General features: G+C 41.1%; 2 protein-coding genes across 5 annotated transcripts in view; both read right to left on the minus strand.

Annotated features, from left to right (window-relative positions):
* LOC129706183 (V-type proton ATPase subunit S1-like) overlaps positions 1 to 2,809 on the minus strand; it is a 39,362-nt gene extending 36,553 nt beyond the window's left edge. Inside the window, exon 1 of the mRNA XM_055650237.1 lies at positions 2,423 to 2,809. Within this exon, the coding sequence (XP_055506212.1) occupies positions 2,423 to 2,535 (113 nt within the window). The 5' untranslated portion in view covers positions 2,536 to 2,809. The remainder of the gene's footprint in view (positions 1 to 2,422) is intronic.
* A 4,387-nt stretch (positions 2,810 to 7,196) lies between these two features.
* The window catches only part of iqub (IQ motif and ubiquitin domain containing), a 35,037-nt gene continuing 18,037 nt past the window's right edge, over positions 7,197 to 24,196 (minus strand). For 2 of the 4 annotated variants that reach the window (XM_055650242.1, XM_055650241.1), the window contains exons 9-19: positions 23,298 to 23,432; positions 21,097 to 21,264; positions 18,603 to 18,775; positions 16,816 to 16,971; positions 16,085 to 16,295; positions 15,314 to 15,489; positions 14,139 to 14,309; positions 13,357 to 13,533; positions 11,452 to 11,700; positions 10,422 to 10,607; positions 7,197 to 9,315 (exon numbers count right to left, since the gene is read on the minus strand). In XM_055650242.1, the coding sequence (XP_055506217.1) occupies positions 9,151 to 9,315; positions 10,422 to 10,607; positions 11,452 to 11,700; positions 13,357 to 13,533; positions 14,139 to 14,309; positions 15,314 to 15,489; positions 16,085 to 16,295; positions 16,816 to 16,971; positions 18,603 to 18,775; positions 21,097 to 21,264; positions 23,298 to 23,432 (1,967 nt within the window). In that variant the 3' untranslated portion in view covers positions 7,197 to 9,150. The remainder of the gene's footprint in view (positions 9,316 to 10,421; positions 10,608 to 11,451; positions 11,701 to 13,356; positions 13,534 to 14,138; positions 14,310 to 15,313; positions 15,490 to 16,084; positions 16,296 to 16,815; positions 16,972 to 18,602; positions 18,776 to 21,096; positions 21,265 to 23,297; positions 23,433 to 24,196) is intronic. The other 2 variants (XM_055650239.1, XM_055650238.1) reach the window with 1 other exon arrangement.

Below are 24,196 nucleotides of genomic sequence, written 5' to 3' on the forward strand. Positions count from 1 at the left end.
TACTTCAGAGATACAACGTGGAAACAGGCATTAGATACTGCCTTTTCAATGCAAATAATCTTTAAGACCCAGGACAAGGGGTCACATGCAAAATAAAGGGGTTAAATCCTTTAAAACCGAGATCCCTAAGAACTTTTTTCACGCAGAGAGTGGGGAATCTTTGAACTCTTTGCAAACAAGGGTTTTTGCAGCAATGTTCTTTGGCTATATTAAAGAGGGAGTTAGATGTAGGCTCAGTGGTCAGACAGCATCTCTGGGGTATGGGAATAGGTGACGTTTTGAGTCCAGACCCTTTCTTCAGACTCGACCCGAAACATCACCTTTCTCCAGAGATGATGTCTGTCCCGCTGAGTTACTCGAGCTTTTTGTGTCTATCTTCAGTTTAAACCAGCATCTGCAGTACCTTCATATACGTTGATAAAGGACTACATTATTCAGCAATTCCCAGAACAAAATAGTGGGAAAAGAAAAAAACGTTCCAAGGAAAAAATAGGGGAAAAAAAAAAAAAAAGAAAGGAGAAAAAAAAGTAATATTATTGCCTCTCTTTGAGATGCTACTGCTCTACTGGAGTAATCTCAGCGGTAATTAATCACTAACCTACTTTTTACAGACACACAGGTGTCTACTCACGGTCCCAAATATACTTCTGTCCAGCAGCTTGTTGTGATGCAGATCAATATTTCCTTTGGGTTTTATGGATTTTACTTGCAGCTTTAATATATTTTTTTAAATAATAACTAGACGGTGCTTCTAAAAATTAGCGAGAATGAGAAAGGAGGGGCTTAGAGCAAGGAGAAAACTGCGGAAATTATCTAGGAATCGATATTTGCCAAAGGAGAATTGGAGCAATGTCAAGAATCTAATCAAGAATGTAAGAAAAAGGAGTGGGCAGTTGTTTTCTCAAACTCTTGCAGTGAACCCACTCCATTGATTGCACATATATTATTTCGATTATATTGTATGATTGTATGAAGTCACATAATGATTCCATTGAAGGTCGTAAGCATCATTCAGTGCCCCCCTCATGGGGTGGGTTTTGGACAGCTTTTAAGAAGTAAATGTTGTTACTGTACAACAGTCACTGCCCATTACCAGTCAGGCAGGTATTTGTGCTCAGGCAACCACACAGAACAGGGAAGGATCTTCTGTTTACTAGATACTAACAAGTTTACAGTTCAAACAGAACTCTGGCATATTTTGGTTTAGTTTAGTTTAGAGACACAGTGCGGAATCAGGCCCTTCGGCCAACAGAGACCGTGCCGATCAGCGTGTCCCGTACACCAACACTATCCTACACACGCTCGGGACAATTTACCACTTTACCAAAGCCAATTAGCCTACAAACCTGTACGTCTTTGGAGTGTGGGAGGAAACCAGAGCTCCCTGAGAAAACCCACGCAGGTCATGGGGAGATCGTACAAACTCCGTACAGACAGCCCCTGCAGTCAGGAACCTACCCGGGTCTCTGGTACTGTTATACCCCTGTCCCACTTAGGAAACCTGAACGGAAACCTCGGGAGACTTTGTGCCCCACTCAAGGTTACCGTGCGGTTCCTGGAGGTTGCAGGAGGTTGCAGGTAGTGGAAGCAGGTAGGGAGACTGACAAAAACCTCCGGGAACCTCCGGGAACCGCACGGAAACCTTGGTTGGGGCGTAAAGTCTCCAGAGGTTTCCGTTCAGGTTTCCTAAGTGGGACAGAGGCATAAGGCAGCAACTCTAATGCTGCGCCACCGTGCCGCCCCTTTTATTTAATTGTGTTGAAGCCTTTTGTAATTCTTCCAGACTGAATTTAGGTATCAATGCTGATCCTAGATTTCTGAATCCTTGGATGTTTGATTAATAAACCCCTGGAGTGTATCTATGCACCATGGCTCAATCATTGTGCCCCACAGTTTTTTTGCAAACACATAACCATAAATAGTATAATCCATTTTGGCTTAAGTACGCTCAGAATAAGTAACTGCCACCAGCATTGCAATTCAGGATTTTTGGAAGATTTTTCTTCTTTCAGGAACGACGAAAGAAAATGAAAAATGCTCGGCGTTACAAACAATTACACAATTAGTTAAGTAGAGTTCAAAAGTTAACTGGAAATCACACAGTCTGTTGCCTCATCTTGTGGTATTGAGACGTGATATAGAAAACAAGGTTGGTGAAGTTAGTATTCCCTTAACAGCACCATTTTGAAGTTGAAGCCGGCAATTTACCCAAACAAAGTTAGCCCAACACTTAAGACAAACTACTATAAATTAGATTCAGATTTTTTTTCCGGACATTTTCCAATAACTGTGACTTTTGTTCAGCTTCGAACTTGGTTTTCCAGCAGCTACTGGTCCATGGATATAAGGAACTTGAAACTTTGTAACTTTCCAGATGTGAAATACACCATTGGTATTAATTAGATTTTGTTCAGAAACTCACCCAAATGTCGACCACACCAGCACAGGGACATGCTCCACAGCAGGAGTACACTGGAAAAAGGTAGTTAAAGTGAACCACAGCAATGGCTGCAAACACCAACGATCCTGAGCCATGACACCTTGAAGAGAACTTGCCTCTGATTAAAGCATACTGAAAGTAAAAATGTGCACATGCTTAAAATGAAACACACGCATGTCCAGATTCAGCAAGATTTGTTTCCTGATGCCTTCTTGTTTTGGTATAAACGCCACAACGTAGACAGGGAAAGCTAATTTAATTGAATGACATTTTGCAGAAAAAAAGATTCAAAATAATTTAGAAATTTCTAGTGCGCTGTGGAATAGCAGAAAACAAAGGTGTGTGCGCAGTTGCAATCAGCGATGAGAAGGTTTACTGATTAACCTGTTCACCACCAAGACAAACTTGCGTCAAGAATGCCCATTCTTTTCAATGATCCTCCACGAAAGAACAGATTTTCAATTTGAAATAAACTAAAACAAAAACCTGTGGGGTGAATGTTTCCACTGTGGGCCAGGTGTAATGAAAATATATCTGTACGTCACAAAAAAAGAACGGATTTTTTAAAATAATAAATAGATTACATTTGAAATAGACTAAAACAAAGACCTTTGTGATGAATGCTTCCTCCAAGGGCCAATGTAATGAAAATATGTCTTTACATCACTTCTCACTTTTTAGTTATAAAGTTAAAAATGAGGCTGTACAATAATTGTATAATTTTAGATGCCGAATGTTTTGTCTTTGTACAATTGCTTCTAATAAAAATTAAAAACATTAAAAAAAAATCACAACAATTTTGAAAAATATTATATGTATTAAATTTTAAAATGAATTAATACAAATAGCAAAATACAAATACCAAAAGGTAAGGGATGAATATTTCCGCTCTGCGCCAGGTGTAATGAAAACGTATTGGTACATCACAAATAGTTCATAATTGTGTGAGACATAGCACTTAGAACATTATTAATCATGATTTTTGGTGGCAACTTTTTGCTGCACAAATGCGTCCAGGTTTGGGACTTAACAAAATATCTGCAGGATTCAAATCATTGAATGGATAAAGCACATCCTGCAGAGCATTAATAACTCTTCATTAAAGCAAAGTACGTGGAAAAAAAAAGCTATCAATAAAGTGACAATACAAAATAACTGCTCGTGCTGCTCTGTGTATTCGAGACTCCTCTCTGCACTGGCTGGTACCAGCTTCACGTCACAGTCCAAGCTCTCTCTCTCTCTCTCATTCTAGGTGAGGTCCTTTCTGTCCCCCAAGGTGAAGTTCTCCTTTCTCTCGCTGAAGGTGAAGCTCTACTCTAACGGTGGTAGCATGCACTTATAATGTACGTTTTCTACATTATGCCGATCACAACTCAGTTATACCCTCTGTCGAACCCACTGATGCAAATGCCCGAAGTACTTTGACCTCCTGCCTATTTTCCATTTTAAAAAATGGATGAATGCTAACTTTCTTAAACTCAACGATGACAAGACAGAAATGTTATTACTTGGATCAACACCCAAGAGAGAGATGTTTCTCGGTAAACTGGGAAATTTGACTGCCTATGTTAAACAAGAAGTCACAAGCCTGGGGGTAAAAATTGACAATTATCTTAATTTTAAATCTCACAAAATTAACGTAACAAAGTGTGCTTTCTATCACCTCAGAAATATTGCTAAAGTACGGCCTCAACGTGACTGTAAAAAACTCATACATGCTTTCATATCAAGCAGACTTGATTACTGTAATGCCTTATTTACAGGTCTGCCTTCAAAATCCTCCAACAAGTTACAGCTCATTCTAAAAGCTCCAGCCCTGCTCTTATCAAATGCCAAGAAAAGGGAACATATCCCCCCAGTATTATACTCCCTTCATTGGCTCTCTGGGAGATCCAGGATAGACTATAAAGTCCTCCTTCTTGTCTAGAAAGCCCATAGTGGCTCTGGAGGAGTATATTTTACAGAGTCCCTCCTTCCCTATGCCCCTACTCTTCCCCACGCTCAGGTCTTCTGATGCCGGCCTGTTAGCCTCTTAATGCCGCAGCAATAAGAAAATTGGAGATAGACAGAAGTGCTGGAAAAACTCAGCGGGTGCGGCAACATCTATGGAGCGAAGGAAATAGGAAACGTTTCGGCCCGAAACGTTGCCTATTTCCTCCGATTTTCCAGCATCTGCAGTTCCTTCTTAAACATTAAGAAAATTGGCGAAGCAGCATTTTTCAATGACGCCCCCAAGCTGTGGAATACCCGACCCAGGGCACGCTGAGACGCCCACTCGGTTGACTTTTTTTAAACGGCAGCTAAAAACTTTTCTTTTCAATCAAGCTTTGAACTGACTTTACTTCTGATGACATTGTGGCGCCATCTGGTGGTTGAGCCACTTATCGATCGAGCCCTCGTCAGTAGAGGTGGAAGTGGTAACATGACTGAGTTTGGTGGGAGTTTGCGAGGAAGATCGGCATCAGTCCACGGGGGTGTCCCCCAGCAGCAGCAGCAGCAGCAGAGACCAAAGATTATGGAGCACGTCTGTTTCTTAAATGTTGGGATATTCCCTGACTCAACTATCTCCTCTGGCAGCTTGTTCCATACACCCACTACCCTTTGTGTGAAAAAGTTACCCCTCAGATTCCTATTAAATCTTTTCCCCTTCACCTTAAACCTATGCCCTCTGGTCCTCAATTCACCTACTCTGGGCAAGATTCACTGTGCATCTACCCGATATATTCCTCTCATGATGTCACTCACCTCTATAAGATCACCCCTCATCCTCCTGCGCTCCAAGGAATAGAGTCCCAGCCTACTAAAACTCTTGCAATAGCTCGGACCCTCTAGCCTTGTTCCTCTAGCCAACATCCTTGTAAATCTTCTCTGTACCCTTTCCAGCTTGACAAGATCTTTCCTATAACACTGTGCCCAGAACTGAACACAATACTCTAAATGTGGCCTCAAAACCACATTTTTTGTACAACTGATGACTGCCAATCACCCCCCCCTCCACCGGACACTCCTCCCACAGGAAAAACACTATGACTATATGCATGTAAATAGATTTATTTATTGAAATCATATTCTATGTCGCTCTTCCAGGGAGATGCTAACTGCATTTCGTTGTTGTCTGTACTGTACACTGACAATGACAATTAAAGTTGAATCTGAATCTGAACTGCAACATGGCCTACCGACTTCTATACTCAGTACTCTGACTGATGAAGGCCAATGTGTTAAACTCGTTTTTGACCACAACCACTAATAGCTTTGAAAACTCAGTAGCATTCAGAGACACTAGGCTGCATTGTACAAGCCCATGCCTGCAGGTTGGATCAACCATTAAAACAAACTGGTGTCACACCCACAAAGTATGAATCAGGCAGTTGTGACTTACCTGCAAAATTGGCACGGGAAGCATTTGCCAAAGCCCTCAGCCGTACTTGTCCAACATTAGGCGTCAGTGATCATGTGGGGCATCTGAGGCGAAGTCCTACCCTTAACTGATGGAACTAGTGGAGCTGCTGCCTCACAACACCAGAGGCCCTGGTTATATGGAATAATATGAACTCGGAGTGGTCCTGATCCCAATACGTCACCCATCGTTTTTCTCCAGAAACACTGCCTGACCCACTGAGTTACTCCAGCATTTAGTGTCTATCTACCGGGGATCAACCTGACCATGGATGCTGTCTGTACGGAGTCAGTACGTTCTCGCTGTGACCACATGAGTTTTCTCCAGGTGCTCCAGTTTCCTCTCACATTCCAAAGATGTGCAGGTGTGTGGGTTAATAGGCTTCTGTAAATTGCCCCTAGTGTGTAGGATGGGATAGCATAGAACTGGTGTACGGATGGTGGATGGTGAGCATTGACTGTTTGCAGACCGATCTGGTTGAAGGCGATGGAGGAGGCCCTGCACGAGCATGGGGCTCACCTGGATCAGGAACTGCTTCAGTAGACTGAGCACGTGGGTGGGCCAGACTTTGCACTTTGGAAATGGCGGCAAAACATGGCGGCATCTCCATGTGTAAATATGTAAAAAGAATTTCACCGTGCAGTTGCACATATGAACAATGCTCTGTTGAACCATTGAAAGTTCTGTATTGTGACATGCCTCCACTTGGAAAATACAATCAGCTTACACACTGCTTTAATGCACTTCAGAGGTTGAGCATTTGTGCAAATAATTCCAGACCGTTATGATTCCATTGTAAGAAGACAAAAGAATTATGATCATTATATTATTATCCTTTGGTATTGACCTACTTTTCAATAGAATTATTTCTGTCAAAGTATATAGCAGGATATGCAAAGGGTCATCAACACCGCACAAAAAATCACTGGCCGCCCACTGCCCTCCCTGAAGGCCATCTTCAGCTCTCGCTGCCTTGGCAGGGCAGCCAACATCCTGAAGGACCCTTCCCACCCTGGACACAACCTGTTCCACCTGCTGCCCTCTGGCAGACGGTACAGGTCTTTCAAAACTCGCACAAACAGACTCAGAGACAGCTTCTATCCCATAGCCATATGTGAACTTAACAATGCAAAATAAGAAATAACACTCACATTCAACTGAATGGTTCTACCTCAGCTGCTATTGTTATTTATCTGTAATTTTTTTAATGTATATATTTTTACCTTTTCTTATATATTTAAAATTGCTCTTGTGAATCGGACCGTGGGATTGACTTTTAAATTTTGTTGTACCATGTGCAATGACAATAAAGAGATTCATTCATTCATTCATAGATCAGCTACAGAAATGGGCAAAAGAAATGGCAGATGGAGTTTAATCCAAGGAAAATATTAGGTGTTGCACTTTGGGAAGTTGAATGCAAGGGAAAGGTATACAGTTAATGGCACGAACGTTTCCAGCATTAATGTACAGAGGGATCTCAGGATCCAAGTCTACATCATCCTGAAAGTGGCAACACAAGTAGAGATAAAGAAGGAACACGATATGCTTGCTTTCATGCAATGGGGCATCGAGTAGAAGTCAGGAAATCATGATGCAGCTTTCCAGCACTTTTGTTAAGGGTCTGGCCCACTGTACGAGGTAATTCAAGAGTTCTACTAAGTTTTTCCGATTCGAACTCGGAGAATGTCCGTAGGAGTTAGTGGCGTAGCGGCTCGTACGAGTAAAAAGTAACAATTTTTTTGCATCACGAGTATTTATTTACTCGTGGGCATTTGAAACAACATCACGGGTTTACCGGATTTCCCGAGTACCTACCGTTACTCGTACGAACCGCTACGAGACATCCACGAAATGCTACGGGCCCCGCTATGGACATTCTCCGAGTTCGAATCAGGGGAAAATTCGGGAGAACTCTTGAATTACCTCATACAGTGCGACAGGCCCTTTAGGGTGCATTTAGCGCATTGTGTGCAGTTCTGGTCACCCCTTTACAGGGAGGATGCGGGGGCCTTGAGAGGGTGCAGAAGAGGTTTACCAGAACGCTGCTTGGATTAGATAGTATTAGATGGGCAGACTTGGGTGGTTTCCTCTGGAATGTGGGGGTTGGATGGGGAGACCTGATAGAAGTATATAACATTTATGAGGCATGGGTTGGGTCGTCAGTCAGAACCTTTCTCCCAGGGTCAAAGACTAGAGGGAAGTGTTTTAAGGTGAGAGAAGCAAAGTTTAAAAGACATGTGCAAGGTAATTTATTTTACCTAGAAGGTAGTGGGTGACTGGAATGTGCTGCCAGGGGTGGTGGTGGTGGAGGCAGTTAAGAGACTTTTTGATAGGCACATGGATATGCGGAGAATGAAAGGATATGGATCACGTGCAGGAAGGGTAGATATGTTTATCTGACATAATGTTTGGCACAAACATTGCAGGCTGAAGAGACTGTATCTATGAGACTTAACATAGAACATATTGTACTGTGTTGTATGTATACCAAGCTGACGCCTTGTGTTTTCATCTGGATCCCATGAGGGGTAGACACAAAATACTGGAGTAACCAGTGGGTCTGACAGCATCTCTGGAGAGAAGGAATAGGTGATGTTTCGTGTCGAGACCCTCCTTCAGACTGAGAGTCAGGAGAAGGGGAAACGAGAGATATGGACGGTGATATCGAGAGATATGGAATAAATGAATGAAAGATATGCAAAAAAGTAATGATGATAAAGGAAACTGGCTATTGTTAACTGCTAGCTAGGTGAAATGGGTTACAGACAATGAAACTCAACAAGGTGACTGAAATTTGTACAACGACTTGGGTGAGGGAGGGAATGCAAGGGTTACTTGAAGTTAGAGAAATCAATATTCATATTAAATATTAAACCAGCATCTGCAGTCCCTCCTTCACATGAGGGTTAGCTGGGACAATTTGGGCAGCACAATATTTTAATGACTGAGACTATGCCTGATCTTTTAAGCAATACATCAAGCTTCAGTTCAGGGACCCAGTGTTATGGCTGTTGTAAAGTGCAAATATTAGCAAATTGTAATAAGATTATATTGAAATATATAAAGGATTTCATTTATGAATCCATTTACATTTCATTCAGTCATTCTTTAGTCTGAGGGATTAATTACAAACACAGAATCGATTATAAATTAAAGAGGTCACAATTATTTTTTGTTTTATGATCAGTGATTAATAAAACAATGTAACATTCTTTTCAACAAAGCTGTAATTTTTTTTAATTGAAATTAATCTTTGAAGTGTGTCCTTCTGACATCATCCACTGAAGTAATTTGCAAACACTGATTTTCAATTAGCTTGAAGTAAATTTGTAATTATGAGGTCGTCTGTGGAAGTCGAGTCTTTCATCAGGCAAGTGCGTGCGTATTTCACAATTTCAGGAATCCGAGAAAAATAACTGTTTCCCAAAGTGTGTCGGTGCTTGATGGTGCGAATAAACGTGGCCTCATAGTCCTGTGTGACGAACAACAATATACTCATGGAATCATAGAGTCATACATCATGGAAACAGGCCCTCCAGCCCAACTTACTCAAGTCGACCAAGATGCCCCATCTACACTAGCCCCACCTGCCTGTATTTGACACATATCTCTAAACCTTTCCAGTCCATGTACCTGTCCTTTAAATATTGTTATAGTGCCTTCCTCAACCACCTCCACTGGCTGGTTGTTCCATATACCCATCACCACTGTGTGAATAAGTTGTCCCTCAGGTTGCTATTAAATCTTTCCCCTTTCACTTTCAAGCTACTGTATGTTCTCCGGTTCCTCAATGTCCTACTCTGGGTAAAAGGGTCTGTGCATCTACCCTCTCTATTACTCTCATGAACTTATACACCTTTATAACATCACCTCTCATCCTCCTGTGTTCCAAAGAATAGAATCCTAGCCTACCCAACCTCTCGCTGCAGCTCAGGCACCTCAAGTCAACATCCACAAATGTCTAGTCCAGAGTTAATCACTGTATGGACATTAAATTGAGGACACACAAACACATGCACATCAGAGCTTTCCTCGGTGCCTTAAAACATTGGCCTATCAAATTTGTAATTAAGAAGTTGAATGGACATCATAGGAGGGACGGCACGGTGGCGCAACGGTAGAGTTGCTGCCCTACAGCACCAGAGATCCGGGTTCAATCCTGACTGCACGTGCTGTCTATACGGAGTTTGTACTTTCGCCCTGTGACCACATGGATTTTAACTGGGTGCTCCGGCTTCCTCCCACGTTCCAAAGACGTTTAAGTTTGTAGGTTAATTGGCCGGTAAAAGTGTAAATTGCCCCTGGTGTGTGTAGGATAGTGCTGGCGTATGGGGCGATCGCTGGTTGGCGTGGACTCGGTGTATCTCTAAACTAAACTTAAACATAGAATGGAAGGATTATGCAAGGAACAATGCAGACAGACGAGTAAACTAATGAGCCTATGAGTGGGTAAATAAATAAGCAAAGTTGAACTCAGAGAGCAACAGTGGGAAATTATGAGACACAACAGAAATAAACAAATGCAGAAAATATAGAGTGATAAGTTTACAAAATAAGCGAGGAAATAAATGTATATACCTTGTAGATGTTATCAAGTTTAAGGTGAGCTTCAGCTTCTTCCTCTGTGAGGATGATACAATTCCAGGGTGACCACTCCATTGTTTTATCCCACCTTATCATTACCAGATCCTTCATACTTGTGTTGGCACTCAACGCAGACTGCGTGCCCCAAATACTGTCAACGAGATATTTCATATCTTGTTCCTGCCAAAAGAATACTGCTTTGTAAATTAATGTCGAAACAATATTAGCTATCCAAGATAACAGATCAATGCATTAAATCGTAGATTTTACTATGAAAGACATTTCATGACTGAACGTTATTCCCTTATCATGTATCTGTACACTGCGGATGGCTCGATTGTAATCATGTTTTGTCTTTCCGCTGGCTGGTTAGCACGCGACACAGTGTTTCCACTTTGAAGGGAATTACCTGAAATTCGGGAAATTCCGGTTGTCTTCGGGCAATTTTAGTGAATATTTAGAATGGAAGAAGGAGGAGGTGAGAAACATAAACCAGACCCTGACTGGACCTGAACGAAAGGCAGCTCTTTACACACTCCTGGAAGAAGAGGCAAAGCTCATTGCATCTATTGCTCAGCATCGAGTAGATGCTGCGAAGGAAACTGGACCAAAATTAATTCAGAATCTTTTGAATAAGGTCAATGAACCAATATATTATTGCATGAATATAATTCCATAAAGAAATGATGATGTCTCACAACATGGTGAGAGAATGTGATCTCAACTATCAGTTTGGTGCTACTTTGGGCAAACCTAGTGGGTACATGATCTGTTATTTAAGCTGTGGAAATAATAGCAAATGTATTGAGCCATTGCAACAAACTCAATTTATTAAAAGTAAATTATTCTGCTTGTCTTTCTCACTCAGAGCTGCCCCCCAGTGGTCAAATGATGGGTTTATTCTTCCTGCGCCACTACTCTGGTATTATTTCAGGCCTAGCTTTGGTTCTGCAGTTCCTTCCTATAGATTTTGTGTGCACAACGCCATTTGCTTAAAGCATCTTGCAGCAAAGTCATACCATACCTGCACTAAGAATGCAAGTTGGGATCCATCTCCAAAATCTGCCTCAGCTTTCCTCAGCTGTTTCATGATCAGTTTGTACTGGCTTGACTCTTCGCGATGACGAGCTTCATTATTCTGCTTAATGCATTGTCGGCATAAGTGGAGACCCCTTGACGTCATTGACAGAGGGAAGTCTGTGGACGGTATGTAACTCCCACAGCTTGAGCAGAAAAAAATGTTTTTGCGCAACTGCATTGGATCCTGTGGAACCTAGAAAAGTACAAAGTTCACATTATACAGAGGTTCAGAGTTTAAAGGATATTTTTCATTGGTCTTCAAGTCTACAAAAAACGTTCTCCATTAGTACTTTATACCCACTAATATCAAAGGAATTGATCAGACTTTCCACACATCCAAAGCAGAATTAAATTTAGGTTGGGTTTTCATGCTGCATTTATGAATATATCTGTAATAAAGCCTTGTGGAACTCTTATTATTCAACAACTAAACTGTTAATTTGTTGGTTCCCCAGTTAATATATTCCATTGCAACCACATAACACAAATATAAACAGTGGCAACCACGTCACACACATGAATAAGAAAGGTTTGGAGGGATATAAGACTATAACAGGCTGGTGTAAATGGGGCATCTTGGTCAGCATGGGCAAGTTGGGCCAAAGGGCCTGGTACCCTGCTGTATGGCTACGACTGAACTCATTAACCAAGAAGTTGAGACCGGGTGATGCCATCACCAGAAGGCAGCATAAACTTAAACGTTGATGACACTGCCCACATTGCAGTGTTCAAATGCCCCACCATGGAATGGTTAGTAAAGTTGCTGCCTCACAGTTCCAGCAAATTAGGTTCAATCCTGATCGCCAGAGCTGAAAAGTTCTCCCTGTGACCACACGGATTTTGTATGTGTGTGCCAGTTCCTTCTCCCAGTCCCCAAGATCTACATGTTGGAAGGTTGACTGTTCTTAGTGTATAGGTGAGTGGACTTAGGGACAAGCTGTTGGGAACATGGGGAAAATAAAATTGGATTAGCATGGGGTTAATGTAATGTGTTTTTGGTGGTCAGCCCAGACTCGTTGGGCTAAAGTGTCTGTCTCCGTGCTGAATGACTCTCTGGATCTCAAATATAATTCCTGGCCTTTGTAATCCAGTCCATTTAAGGCAATTGGAAATATCCCTTTAGCCTCTTTGGCTTCTTTTTTTGTACTTGCACACTTGTATTTATCATTGCCCTGTATACCTCTACAACAAAATTCCCACTTTCACAACATTAAATCCTTGTATTTCCATTTCTTGGATAAAAAATGGTCACCCATTTGGTCAACCAACAGTCAACAGTGAATTCCATTTGCCAGCATCTTAGGTACTATGTATTTTGTTTATATCCATGCTAGATTCCTGGTTCATTAAATTCTCATCTTATCTTTGTTCCTACAAGCTTTGATACACGGGGTAAAGAGCGTTACAGTCTTTCGAGGAGTACCTCAAATCCAAAATGTTCATTTTATCACAACCCACTTCTCAGACATTTAACAATCCATTTCAGAAGGTCATCTCCAATTCTATGTGATTTTGTTTTGGTAAATAGTCACTTAACGCAAATGTTTGGTAGCCTGTCTAGACAATGACTACAATATTAACTGCAGCTCCAACAGGGCGGCCATGCCCATGGAACCTGCCTGATGCTACTCTGTGTTCAGCCATCTATGCAGGGATATTAATATCCAACCGGATGAGATTCTGGAGAACCATATTGTTCTGTGCAAAGCCAATGGATATAATTCTAAATCCTAGAATTTGAAAAATTAAGCATTTCAGACCATCTTTGTGTCAATAAAAGGGAAAGTGCATAAAATTACACTGCTGAATGACCCCAGCACATTTAAAGTAACTTTGCCCATTTTTGTACCTTAAGGAATCTGGCGATCTCTGGGTTAAACATTGGTGTTTTGATGTACTGAAGAAAGAGTGTTGATATTCTCTGTCTGAGTCCATCCAGGTATATTTCCTTCACTTGCCTCATAAGAAGATCTGCTTCTCGGTCAATCAAATCCATAATTTCCTGCGTTAACTTACAGTCATGTTCCTTTATAGGAAAAATAATTGATATCAGAAATTTCTAAAGAGTTAAAATCTGTGACCAGAGCTTTAACAGACAGGAACAATGCGTTTCACGGTTTCTTTAGAGATGCGGCACGAAAACCAGCCCTTCAGTCCACCGGGTCCATGTCAACCAATGATCACCTGTATACTAGCACTATCTTACACATTAGGGACAATTTACAATTTTACCAAAGCCAATTCCTTGGAGCGCAGGAGGATGAGGGGTTATCTTGTAGAGGCATGTAAAATCATGGGAGGAATAGATCCGGTAGAACCCTTGCCCAGACGAGGGGAATCGAGAACCAGAGGACATAGATTTAAGGTGAAGGGCAAAAGATTTCATAGGAATCTGAGGGGTAACTTTTTCCACACACGAGGTGGTAGGTGTATGGAATGAGCTGCCAGAGGAGGTAGTTGAGGCAAGGACTATTGCCACGTTTAAGAAACAATTAGACAGGTTTGTGGATAGGACAGGTTTAAAGGGATATGGGGCAGGTGGGCTAGTGTAGATGGGACATGTTGGTCGGTGTGGGCAAGTTGAGCTGAAGGGCCTTTTTCCCATGATGTAAGACTCTATGACGTTCATACCTTGACTGTGTGTTTTAAAGTCAATAGAGCATCCAGTCTCTCATCCGTGGTCAGGTATTTCATATTAATACTGTTGTAAATTTCACGCAGCTCTCTGGCCCGAAGAGTGAACTGGGTGTCCATTTCAGTGATTCTCCCATCAAATGCCTTCCATCTTATGGGATCTGCACACTACACCAGTTAAAATGCAAGTTAGTTCCCAGCTGAAACTTAAACAATGAACAAATACTTAAATACAAACGCACTTATAATTAGAACTTTTTCTTTGGAAAGAGGCAATTTGGTGACACCTTGTGATCATTATTTTGGACTGGGCAGCAATTTGACTGGAAATGCTCACTGTTACACTTCAAACTGTTGGCATCTAAGATAGACACAAATAGCTGGAGTAACTCAGCAGGTCAGACAGCATGTCTGGAAAGCGGAATAGGTGACATTTCTGGTCGAGATCCTTCTTTTCACACCAGCTTTTTGTGTCTATTTTTGCATTTAAACCAGCATCTGCAGTTCCTTCCTATATATTTTGTCTGCTCCACTGCAAAATCTCCTCAAGGTATGACTACTTTGAAGAAGTTCTCCACCTCCATTCTGAAGAAGGGTCTTAACCCGAATCATCACCTATTCCGTTTCTCCAGCGATGCTGCCTGACCCACAAAGTTACTCCAGCTTTTTGAGTCTATCTTCGGTTTAACCCAGCATCTGCAGTTCCTTCCTACACATCTGTTCACTCATCAGTGTCAACGCTCATGAACTTGTCAGCTGAGATCTACTGGTAGTCTTCTTACTGCACTCTGACATTTGACTTCCACAATATACCCAGAAGAGCAGAAAAACATCCCGTATCTCCCCAGCAGTTAGCTAGGTAATTGGTATATTGAACCTGTGCCAAGTCTTGGCCTGGCGCAGGAAGAATAAACCCATCATTTGACCACTGGGGGGCAGCTCTGAGTGAGAAAGACAAGCATAATAATTTACTTTTAATAAATTGAGTTTGTTCCACTGGCTCAATACATTTGCTATTATTTCCACAGCTTAAATAACAGATCGTGTACCCACTAAGTTGGCCCAAAGTAGCACCAAACTGATAGTTGAGATCACATTCTCTCACCATGTTGTGAGACATCATCATTTCTTTACGGAATTATATTAATGCAATAACATATTGGTTCATTGACCTTATTCAAAAGATTCTGAATTAATTTTGGTCCAGTTTCCTTCGCAGCATCTACTCGATGCCGAGCAATAGATGCAATGAGCTTTGCCTCTTCTTCCAGGAGTGTGTAAAGAGCTGCCTTTCGTTCAGGTCCAGTCAGGGTCTGGTTTATGTTTCTCACCTCCTCCTTCTTCCATTCTAAATATTCACAGAAGGAACACAAAGATAATAGCATTATTCCCCTCAACTGCCATGAAGTAAACACATTTCTCCTACTCACACCGGAAACTAGCATTCAAATAAAACCATCTGAGCTGCGATTGAAAATAAAACATGATTGGACATCATCAGAAGTTTTTAATGAATAAAAATGTTCATGTAGAAAACTGGAGAATTTTAACAGAAGACAGGATTTATGGGGAGATGGCACGAGAATGGGGTTATGAGGGAGAGATAGAATTACATTGAGTTGATGGGCCGAATGGCCTATTTCTGATCCTATCACTTATGAACTGGAGTCAAGGAAAGAGCGTTCACGTCGGGCCTTGTTTCCACCAATCTTTCCACCACCAAGCACAAGAAGCGACAAGGCAGGCACCATTGTATGCACTATTGTATGCCGAGAGGTGTGTTCTCTGGCTGAACAATTTCTAATCTTGTGATGTGGACTCGATAAGAACTTATGAAAATTGACCATTTTAAATATTCAATAGCATTTAAAATAAAAATGATTTACTGAAGACCAGAACCGGAAAACTTAATCAAAGGGAAATGTCTACAAGGTAAAATGTACCTTCCAGTGCATGAAAGAGTAGGTCAAAGTCTTCTCTGGTCTTAGGATTCATTCTCCTTTCATATTGTCTCTTTGTATAATCGTCTTTTTCCGTTTTCAATTTCATTTCTTGCTCCCGTTCCCATTGTAACCTTTTGTCCCTTTGTATTCTCAGTTGTTGAACATAATTCTTAGCAAACCAGCGTCTAAAGTAGGTCTGTATCACAATGACCTGAAATATGAGAAGCTAATGTTGCAGCTAAGTTGAAGGCAAAAGTTACAAGGCCGCAGCAAACTGTAGTTTTCCATTAATGTTGATATTTGTACAAAAAGTTGTTCTGTGAGGGTTTTCATGCTTTTTTATGCAATCACTGAATTCATAGGCTAGCACATTCATGTTATGATCCAAATATAGACCAGAATAAAGAGTCATCTTAAGGTTCTAGTTTTAGAGATACAGCGCGGAATCAGGCCTTTCGTCCCATGGGTCCATGCTGACCAGTGATGCCCGAACTCGAGCACTATCCTGCACACTAGGAACATTTTACAATCTTTACTGAAGCCAATGACCCTATGAACCTGTACATCTTTCGAGTGTGGGAGGAAACTGGAGAGCCCAAGGAAAATGAACAACAAGCTCTGGGGGAGAACGTACAAACTCCGTACAGACAGCACCCGAGTCAATGATTCAATGATCCTAGATATTCAATGATACTTCCGCACAGTATCTCAAAAATAGAATTATAACTTACCGCATTCAACCGACACTCGTGGTATTCTTCAGCAGTGAAGTACCTTCCTGGAGTGAGCAACTTATCTTTGATGTTGGACACATAGCAGCCGATCTTGTTCATCTGTGTTGAAGTATTATTAGTTGTTTGCTGATACTTATTTTTTTCAGAAACTGTCTGTTAGGGAAAAAAATGTACATTTGCTATGGAAATTTCCCAAAGATGGTAACATTTACTTAAGTAAAAATTATCGGAGTTGTAGCAAACTTATGGTAAAAAACTATTCTTTATTTTCATTAATACACTGAACTGATAATTATGGTCAATAGTCAAAATGGTCATGGTTCCGCCAAGGGCGGTAAGCAGCCAGTCGAAGGTACATGACAATTTACATAGTTATTTCCTTTCAGCTCACCTGCAGGGAGTTAGTTTGATGACTAAGTTTGAAGTTCAAGTCAAATCAAGTCAAGTCAAGTTTATTTGTCACATACACATACGAGATGTGCAGTGAAATGAAAAGTGGCAATGCTCGCGGACTTTGTGCAAAAAGACAAACAAACAAACAGCCAAACAAAATGTAACAGAATCACATATTCTTTTTCATATTAAATATTGTGGGCAGAAGGAAAAAGGGAAAAAAACAGCAATTTAAAAAAAAAAGCAGTATGAAGCACAATGCCACTGGACATTAATGGAATATGATCACTAAATATGATCACCTCTATTGTGAGGACTTGGAGCTGCATTTATAATAACCACATGTGCAGTTCTATTGACATCCACTTGTATTTTACGACATTTCTAACTCCAACTCTCATTTAAAGATAAGAGCTTCCAGTCACTTTAAATGTCTTCATTTGGCAGTTAGTAATCAAGGAAGGGTAATAAATGCTAGCCAAGATGCTAAAAAGGAATTGAAAAAGAGAGCATCTCATCCTCTTAACTTTTAATTAGTTGGAATATTTCAAATGAATACTGTGTTATATTTAGGGATAGGGAAATTAACCAAAAATGTCCTCTCACTGCCTGGTTTATAGTCCCTGCCACTGTTTAAACCAACGTGGTGAATTTTGCAGTGAAACATGCGTGCCACCTCTGAGATATGAAGAAACGTTTGAAACGTTGCAGAATTACTTTATAAGTCCTAACAAAATAATGGGGCAGAATAGCAGCTGAAGCTTTTATTCAAGTGCAGATACCTCGCATTTTACGAGGGGGTTACATGCTTGAAAAGCGGCACGCAATTAAAAAAAGCACAAATTAAACAGTAGGCACACAATGCTGGAGAAACTCAGCTGGTCAGGCTGAGCATCCTGAGCTGGAGCAATGGAATAGGTGACGTTTCGGGTCAGCTATACCTTTTCTCCACAGATGCTGCCTGGCCCGCTGAGTTTCTCCAGCATTTTGTGTCAATCTTCGGAATAAATCAGCATCTGCCCATATAAATTAAACAAATACACGACCACATTGTCAGCAGTAAATTTGAGTGTGTTAATCTGAAAATACCAGCGTGTAAATCAGGCTTTGGTATGAAAGGAACATGCACATTATTTTAAAAACACATAAATTAAACACATGTAAAACACGAGGTTCGTGTCCGTAAATGACAGGAGCAGAATTAGTCCATTCAGCCCATCAGGTCGACTGCCATTCAATCACGGCTGATCTATCTTTCCCTCTCAACCTCATTCTCCTGCCTTCTCCCCATAAGCCCGAACACCCATACTAATCACGGATCTATCTATATCTGCCTTAAAAAATATCCATTAACTTGGCCTCCACAGCCATCAGGTGTCTGTATCCTCTACCTGTGTCTCTCGGCAGAACCTCTCCACGCAAACACAAGTTCTTTTCGATGGAGTCTGTGTTCCTGCGTGGTGGAATTCTGTTCCTGTAATTTTGTGCTTATAGCCCCCCAAATAGGGCTTGTGATATGGATGTCTCACAATCTCCACGTCCACAGTGCAACATGTCTTGGCATCTGTTAAAAAAAAATCAGAGCTATTATTTTTTAAGAAATTTAATTTTTTTTGTTCAAGCAAAAATCTTAGTTGCTGATAATCCAAAAATATAAGCAGAAAATGCTGAGCATACTCATTAAGTCAATAGGTGTCTGTGGGGGGAGAAGATTGTGATTAGTATAATATTTTATGATTTCATGTTTAAAATCAGTATCTGGTATACAAATTTAGTTAATTTGTAAAGGAAAATCAGATCAAACAGAAACATTTAAAGAGGCCATAGTAAATGAATTGGCCATGGTCTCTTTAAATTAGTGTTCATTTCTAATCTTATTTGTTTTAACAATTTAACTCCATTTGAATACCAGATATTGATTTTATACGTGAAATCATAAAATAGTGTACTAACCACAACAGTAAATCATAATAATCCTAATCACAATTGTAATTTATTAGCCAAGTATGTTTCGCAATATATGAGGAATTTGGATTACCATAGTCATACCAAAACAGCATCAAGACACACAACTACATAAAAATTTGACATGAACTACCACCACAGCGGCTCCTCCACATTCCTCACTGTGATGGACTTATCTTCTTTCCTCCTTTCCCCCTGCGGTCGGGGGAGTTGAGCCATCCGCAGCCAGCAATCGAGCTCCCACGACGGGGCGGACTAAGCTCCTGCATTGGGATGGTCGAAACTCCTGCGGCTCGGAGTTCCCGAAATCGGTCCCTAACCAGGGACCACGAGCTTCACGGTGTTAAAATCCGCATCTCCCACAGGTTGGCGCACCAAAGGCCGACCACTGCCAAAGGGATCGCCCGCTTCAAGATGTTAAAGTCCGCAAGCTCCGCGGTTTTGGAGCTCTAGAAGTCCCAAACAAGAGGCCGCCAACTCCACGAAGTTAGGCCGCAGTGCGGACGGAGATATGACACGGAAAAAGTCGCATCTCAAGGAAAGAGATTTTTAAAAGTCTGTCTCCCCCCCCCCACTGTAATCCCAATTGAATTAATGGAGTAAAACCCCTTGCTATTCATGCAGTCTGGGGTTTAGTACAGGGGTCTCATGCTCTCATCTCTAATGCTATCCATTTCAGGGATACTTTTCATCATTCCACATCCAAAGTGATGAAGATGTTATCCCAATGTCACCTGACTACAGCACCACCCTCTAGCTCCCTAAGACTTGCAAATCGCACACTCCTGTATATGACAACATAATGTTTATGTTTTAATTTCCCCAAATAAATTAGATTTAATGTATTTAATCATTTTCGTAAGTTCTAGGAGCAGAATTAAGTCATTCCGCCCATCAAGTCTACTCCCCCATTCAATCATGGCTGATCTATCTTTCCCTCTCAACCCCATTATCCTGCCTTCTCCCCATAACCCCCGACACCCATACTTATCAAGAATCTGTCAATCTCCACCTTAAAATTATCCACTGACTTGACCTCCATAGCCATCTATGGCAATGAGTTCCACAGATTAAACACCCTCTGACTAAAAGCAATTCCTTCTCATGTACGTACTTCTCTTCCGAGGTTATGGCCTCTGGTCTTCGACTCTCACACTAGTGGAAACATTCTCTCCACATTCACTCTATTCAGGCCTTTCACTATTCAGTAAGTTTCAATGAGGTTCCCCCTTTTCCTTCTAAACTCTAGTGAGTACAGGCCCAGTGCCATCAAACGCTCATCATATGTTCACCCAATCATTCCTGGGATCATTCTCATACACCTCCTCTGGGCCCTCTCCAATGCCAGCACATCCTTCCTCAGATATGGGGCCCAAAACTGCTCACAATGACCAATTGAATCAACCTAGTACCAGTCTATCTGTATAGAGGTTGCATGTTCTCCCTGTGGCCGCATAGATTTTCTCCGGGTGCTCTGGTTTCCGCCCACATCCAAAATACGTACAGGTTTGCAGGTTAATTGTCTTCTGTAAAATTGTCCCTAGTGTAGAGAATAGAACTTGTGTATGGGTGCTCACTGATCGGCACGGGCCTCGGTGGGTCGAAGGGCCTGTATCATAACATAGTTACACTGAATCTCTAAACTAAACAATAAGCCAAGTTAGTGTAGCAACTTTGAGTTCCAATACCAAGTCTCTATCAATTGCTGGAGGCAAGTTTCCAAGTGGAGAAGCCAATCACAAATGTAATGACTCCCGACTTGGCTTGGAAAACAAAATTAATTTGAACAGCTCTAAATCTGGAACATGCATTTTTTTCTTGTACCTGGTCTGATAAGTCTACGGGCAACATTAAATAGGCTCAATCCAAATTGACCTGCTGAAATTTAAAATATTAATGGGGGTGTAGATTTTGTAGTACCTAGCTGAACTTTGACAGTGATGACACAGGATGTGGTGACTTCCTGCTGTGGTTTGCTGCGTTCAATAACATAGTTTTCAGGGTCAGTAGATGCCAGCTCCAGCTCGATAGCACCGTGTGGTCTGACTCCTAAATCTACCAGCGTTTCCGAATCCTTTATTATTCTACCTACAACGCAAGAGGATACTATTAGTTCACAGGTTTTTAATGGAAGACTTCTGAGAATGCATGGGCTAAAATTCAATAAATCTCAACAATATATTCATTAATTCAGTGCACAGCATCCACGACACAAGTAAAAGTGTAGAACATAACACTATAAAAATATAAAATCTAATTTACTTAACTTTTATTTTTTAACACTCTGTTTTGAATAAAATGCCAATATGTCATCTCCAAATAATTTTGAGTCAAAAATGACACAGGCAGAGTTTGCTCTCTTCAGTTGCCCTTCTCATGTACACCTGCCTCAGCGGAAATGCAGAGGCACTATGCAAGTTTTAGTCAGGCAACAAGAACAGAGTCATGAGCACCACAGTGGGAAGATTCCAACCCTATTGTGTCTCCGAAAGGAGATAAAGGGTGGACTATTGCATTTCCGTCAATGGTGCCATGGATTTTTAACAGTTTTTGCATCTCTTTAATGTTGAACTATTAATATTGAAAACTGCCTGTTTTAGTTAAATTATAGAAGTTTAATTACAAATAGATTAAAAAGTTAGAAATAATTCAGATCATTAGGCCAATTTTTTTTAAAAGACATGTGGACAGGTACATGGGTTGGAAAGGTTTAGAGGGACATGGGCCAAACGCAGTCTGTTGGTAGAAGACTTGTGAGGCGTTTTCCTGGTGCATTGCTGGGGAATTCTAGCAAGACCAGGCTCACCTAGAGTAAGGTGTTACAACAGGCATCATTGTGGCGCAGCAGTAGAGTTGCTGCCTTACAGTGCCATTATAGTCTGACAATTACTGCAGTTTCAATGTCTGGGTTTGGGCTAGGGTTAGCAAGATCTGTTCAAATTATCATTGAAAAATCTATTGAACAGCCTGTCCAGCTGCGGTATAAGTATTTCTGTAGAATTAACCATAAATAGGGCCCTGGCTGGGGGAAAGTTAGCTTGGGTGGGTGGGCAACACGTATGGTTAGCAAGCTGCCTCAAGGAAACTCTGGGCTATTATCTGTACTGTCAAATACTTCACACCTTGGTGTCATCCAGGACAGGACTGATAGATAATGTATTCTCACCAATTGGTATCCATCTGTGGCACAGAACTCTTAACATGACAAGATTTGATTTTCATTTCTTATTTCAGAAATGCGTCAGCATTCAAGATTACAAAAAAAAAAGCAGGGATGAAAGTTCATAAACTCTTCTGGAAGCTTAAGTTTTTCCTTCAATTGTTCAACAATGACCCAGCAAGGGTGGGAGATTGCAACCTTCACCTGGTCCACCCTGTTTTGACTAATGCAATCAAGCCGAGGTGCACATAGAAACATAGAAACATAGAAATTAGGTGCAGGAGTAGGCCATTCGGCCCTTCGAGCCTGCACCGCCATTCAATATGATCATGGCTGATCATCCAACTCGGTATCCCGTACCTGCCTTCTCTCCATACCCCCTGATCCCCTTAGCCACAAGGGCCACATCTAACTCCCTCTTAAATATAGCCAATGAACTGGCCTCAACTACCCTCTGTGGCAGAGAGTTCCAGAGATTCACCACTCTCTGTGTGAAAAAAGTTCTTCTCATCTCGGTTTTAAAGGATACAAACATGTAGATCAAATAGAACAAGTTGTCCTACGACTTTAGGCTGTGCACGCCACACGCAAGAAGAAGAATGGCCCAGCAAAGGCCATGACGAAAAGGAAAGGTTAGCCTTCAAGTAAAATTATAATGAAACGGTATTTCAAGGTAATCACAAATTGAGAGGTTACAATATTTTAAAAAGTCCTATTGCGGTACCAGCCTATGAGAACTTTCAAAAGGCAAGTGCTTGCAAATAATATTATATATATTGATTATTTAGGGAGCAGATCGGAGTCTAGGTGACTTGGTAATAAAAATGTTATCATGTGACAGGCCAAAAAGGTTGATCAAGAAGAATCTATGGTTTGCCGAACACTTTGATACCAATTTAGCAATGTTAATTACTGTTTTTTACATATATTACCACAAGGATATTTTATCGCTCAGGCTTACCTTTACATGTAATTTGCAACAACTTTATGGGCAATTTGAACTGTCTTGCAAATCGTGATTTTAGTTTCCTTATTGTAATGCAGATGGGTAACGTCACTGTCAGAACATCACATGAAGGAATTAGGGTGATTTTACCTGAATTAAAAAGCAATACAATAAATTAGTTTGCCCACTCATTGAATGACAAAACTTCCAACAGTATTCATTTGGATATGGTAATGCTTTGCTTAAATGCAGAGAAAAAAAATTGCCAGTATTTAACATTACGCTAGAAATTTCATCAAAATCCCTTCCAAAAAGTAGGCGAGTATAATGCTAGGATTAAAACAATTAACTGGAAGGTACATGTGTAAATTCCCAAATTCTTCAATTTCGTTACAATTCACTACTACAGGGGTGGAACAGTGGCATAGCAGTCAAGTTGCTGCCTTACTGTGCCAGAGACCTGAGTTCGATCCTGACTACAAGTGTATGCCGTTTGTACGGTCTCCCTGTGATCACATAGTTTTGTCCGGGTTCTCCTATTTTCTCCCACATTCCAAATACGTGCTGGTTTGTAGGTTAATTGGCTTCTGTAAATAGGATAGAACTAGTGGACGGGTGATTGCTGGTTGGCGTGTAAGGGCCTGTTTCAATGGTGTATCTCTAAACTAAACTAAAACTACTGCACATACACCTTCGCCACCGGGTGGCGCCTTGAGTGGCAGCCTCGTCAACAGCCTGTTGCCCCTTTCTTCTTTGTTGTTTTTAGTCCATTTTATTTGTATGTTTTAGTTAATCTTTAATTTTTGTATTATGTGGGTGGGTGAGGGAAACTTTTTTAAAATCTCTTCCTACAACGGAGATGAGACTTTTTCCGATCGTATCTCCGTCCACAATGCGGCCTAACATTCTGGAGC

Source organism: Leucoraja erinacea, chromosome 19 (genome assembly GCF_028641065.1).
Source record: "Leucoraja erinacea ecotype New England chromosome 19, Leri_hhj_1, whole genome shotgun sequence".
Classification (NCBI taxonomy): Eukaryota; Metazoa; Chordata; class Chondrichthyes; order Rajiformes; family Rajidae; genus Leucoraja; species Leucoraja erinaceus.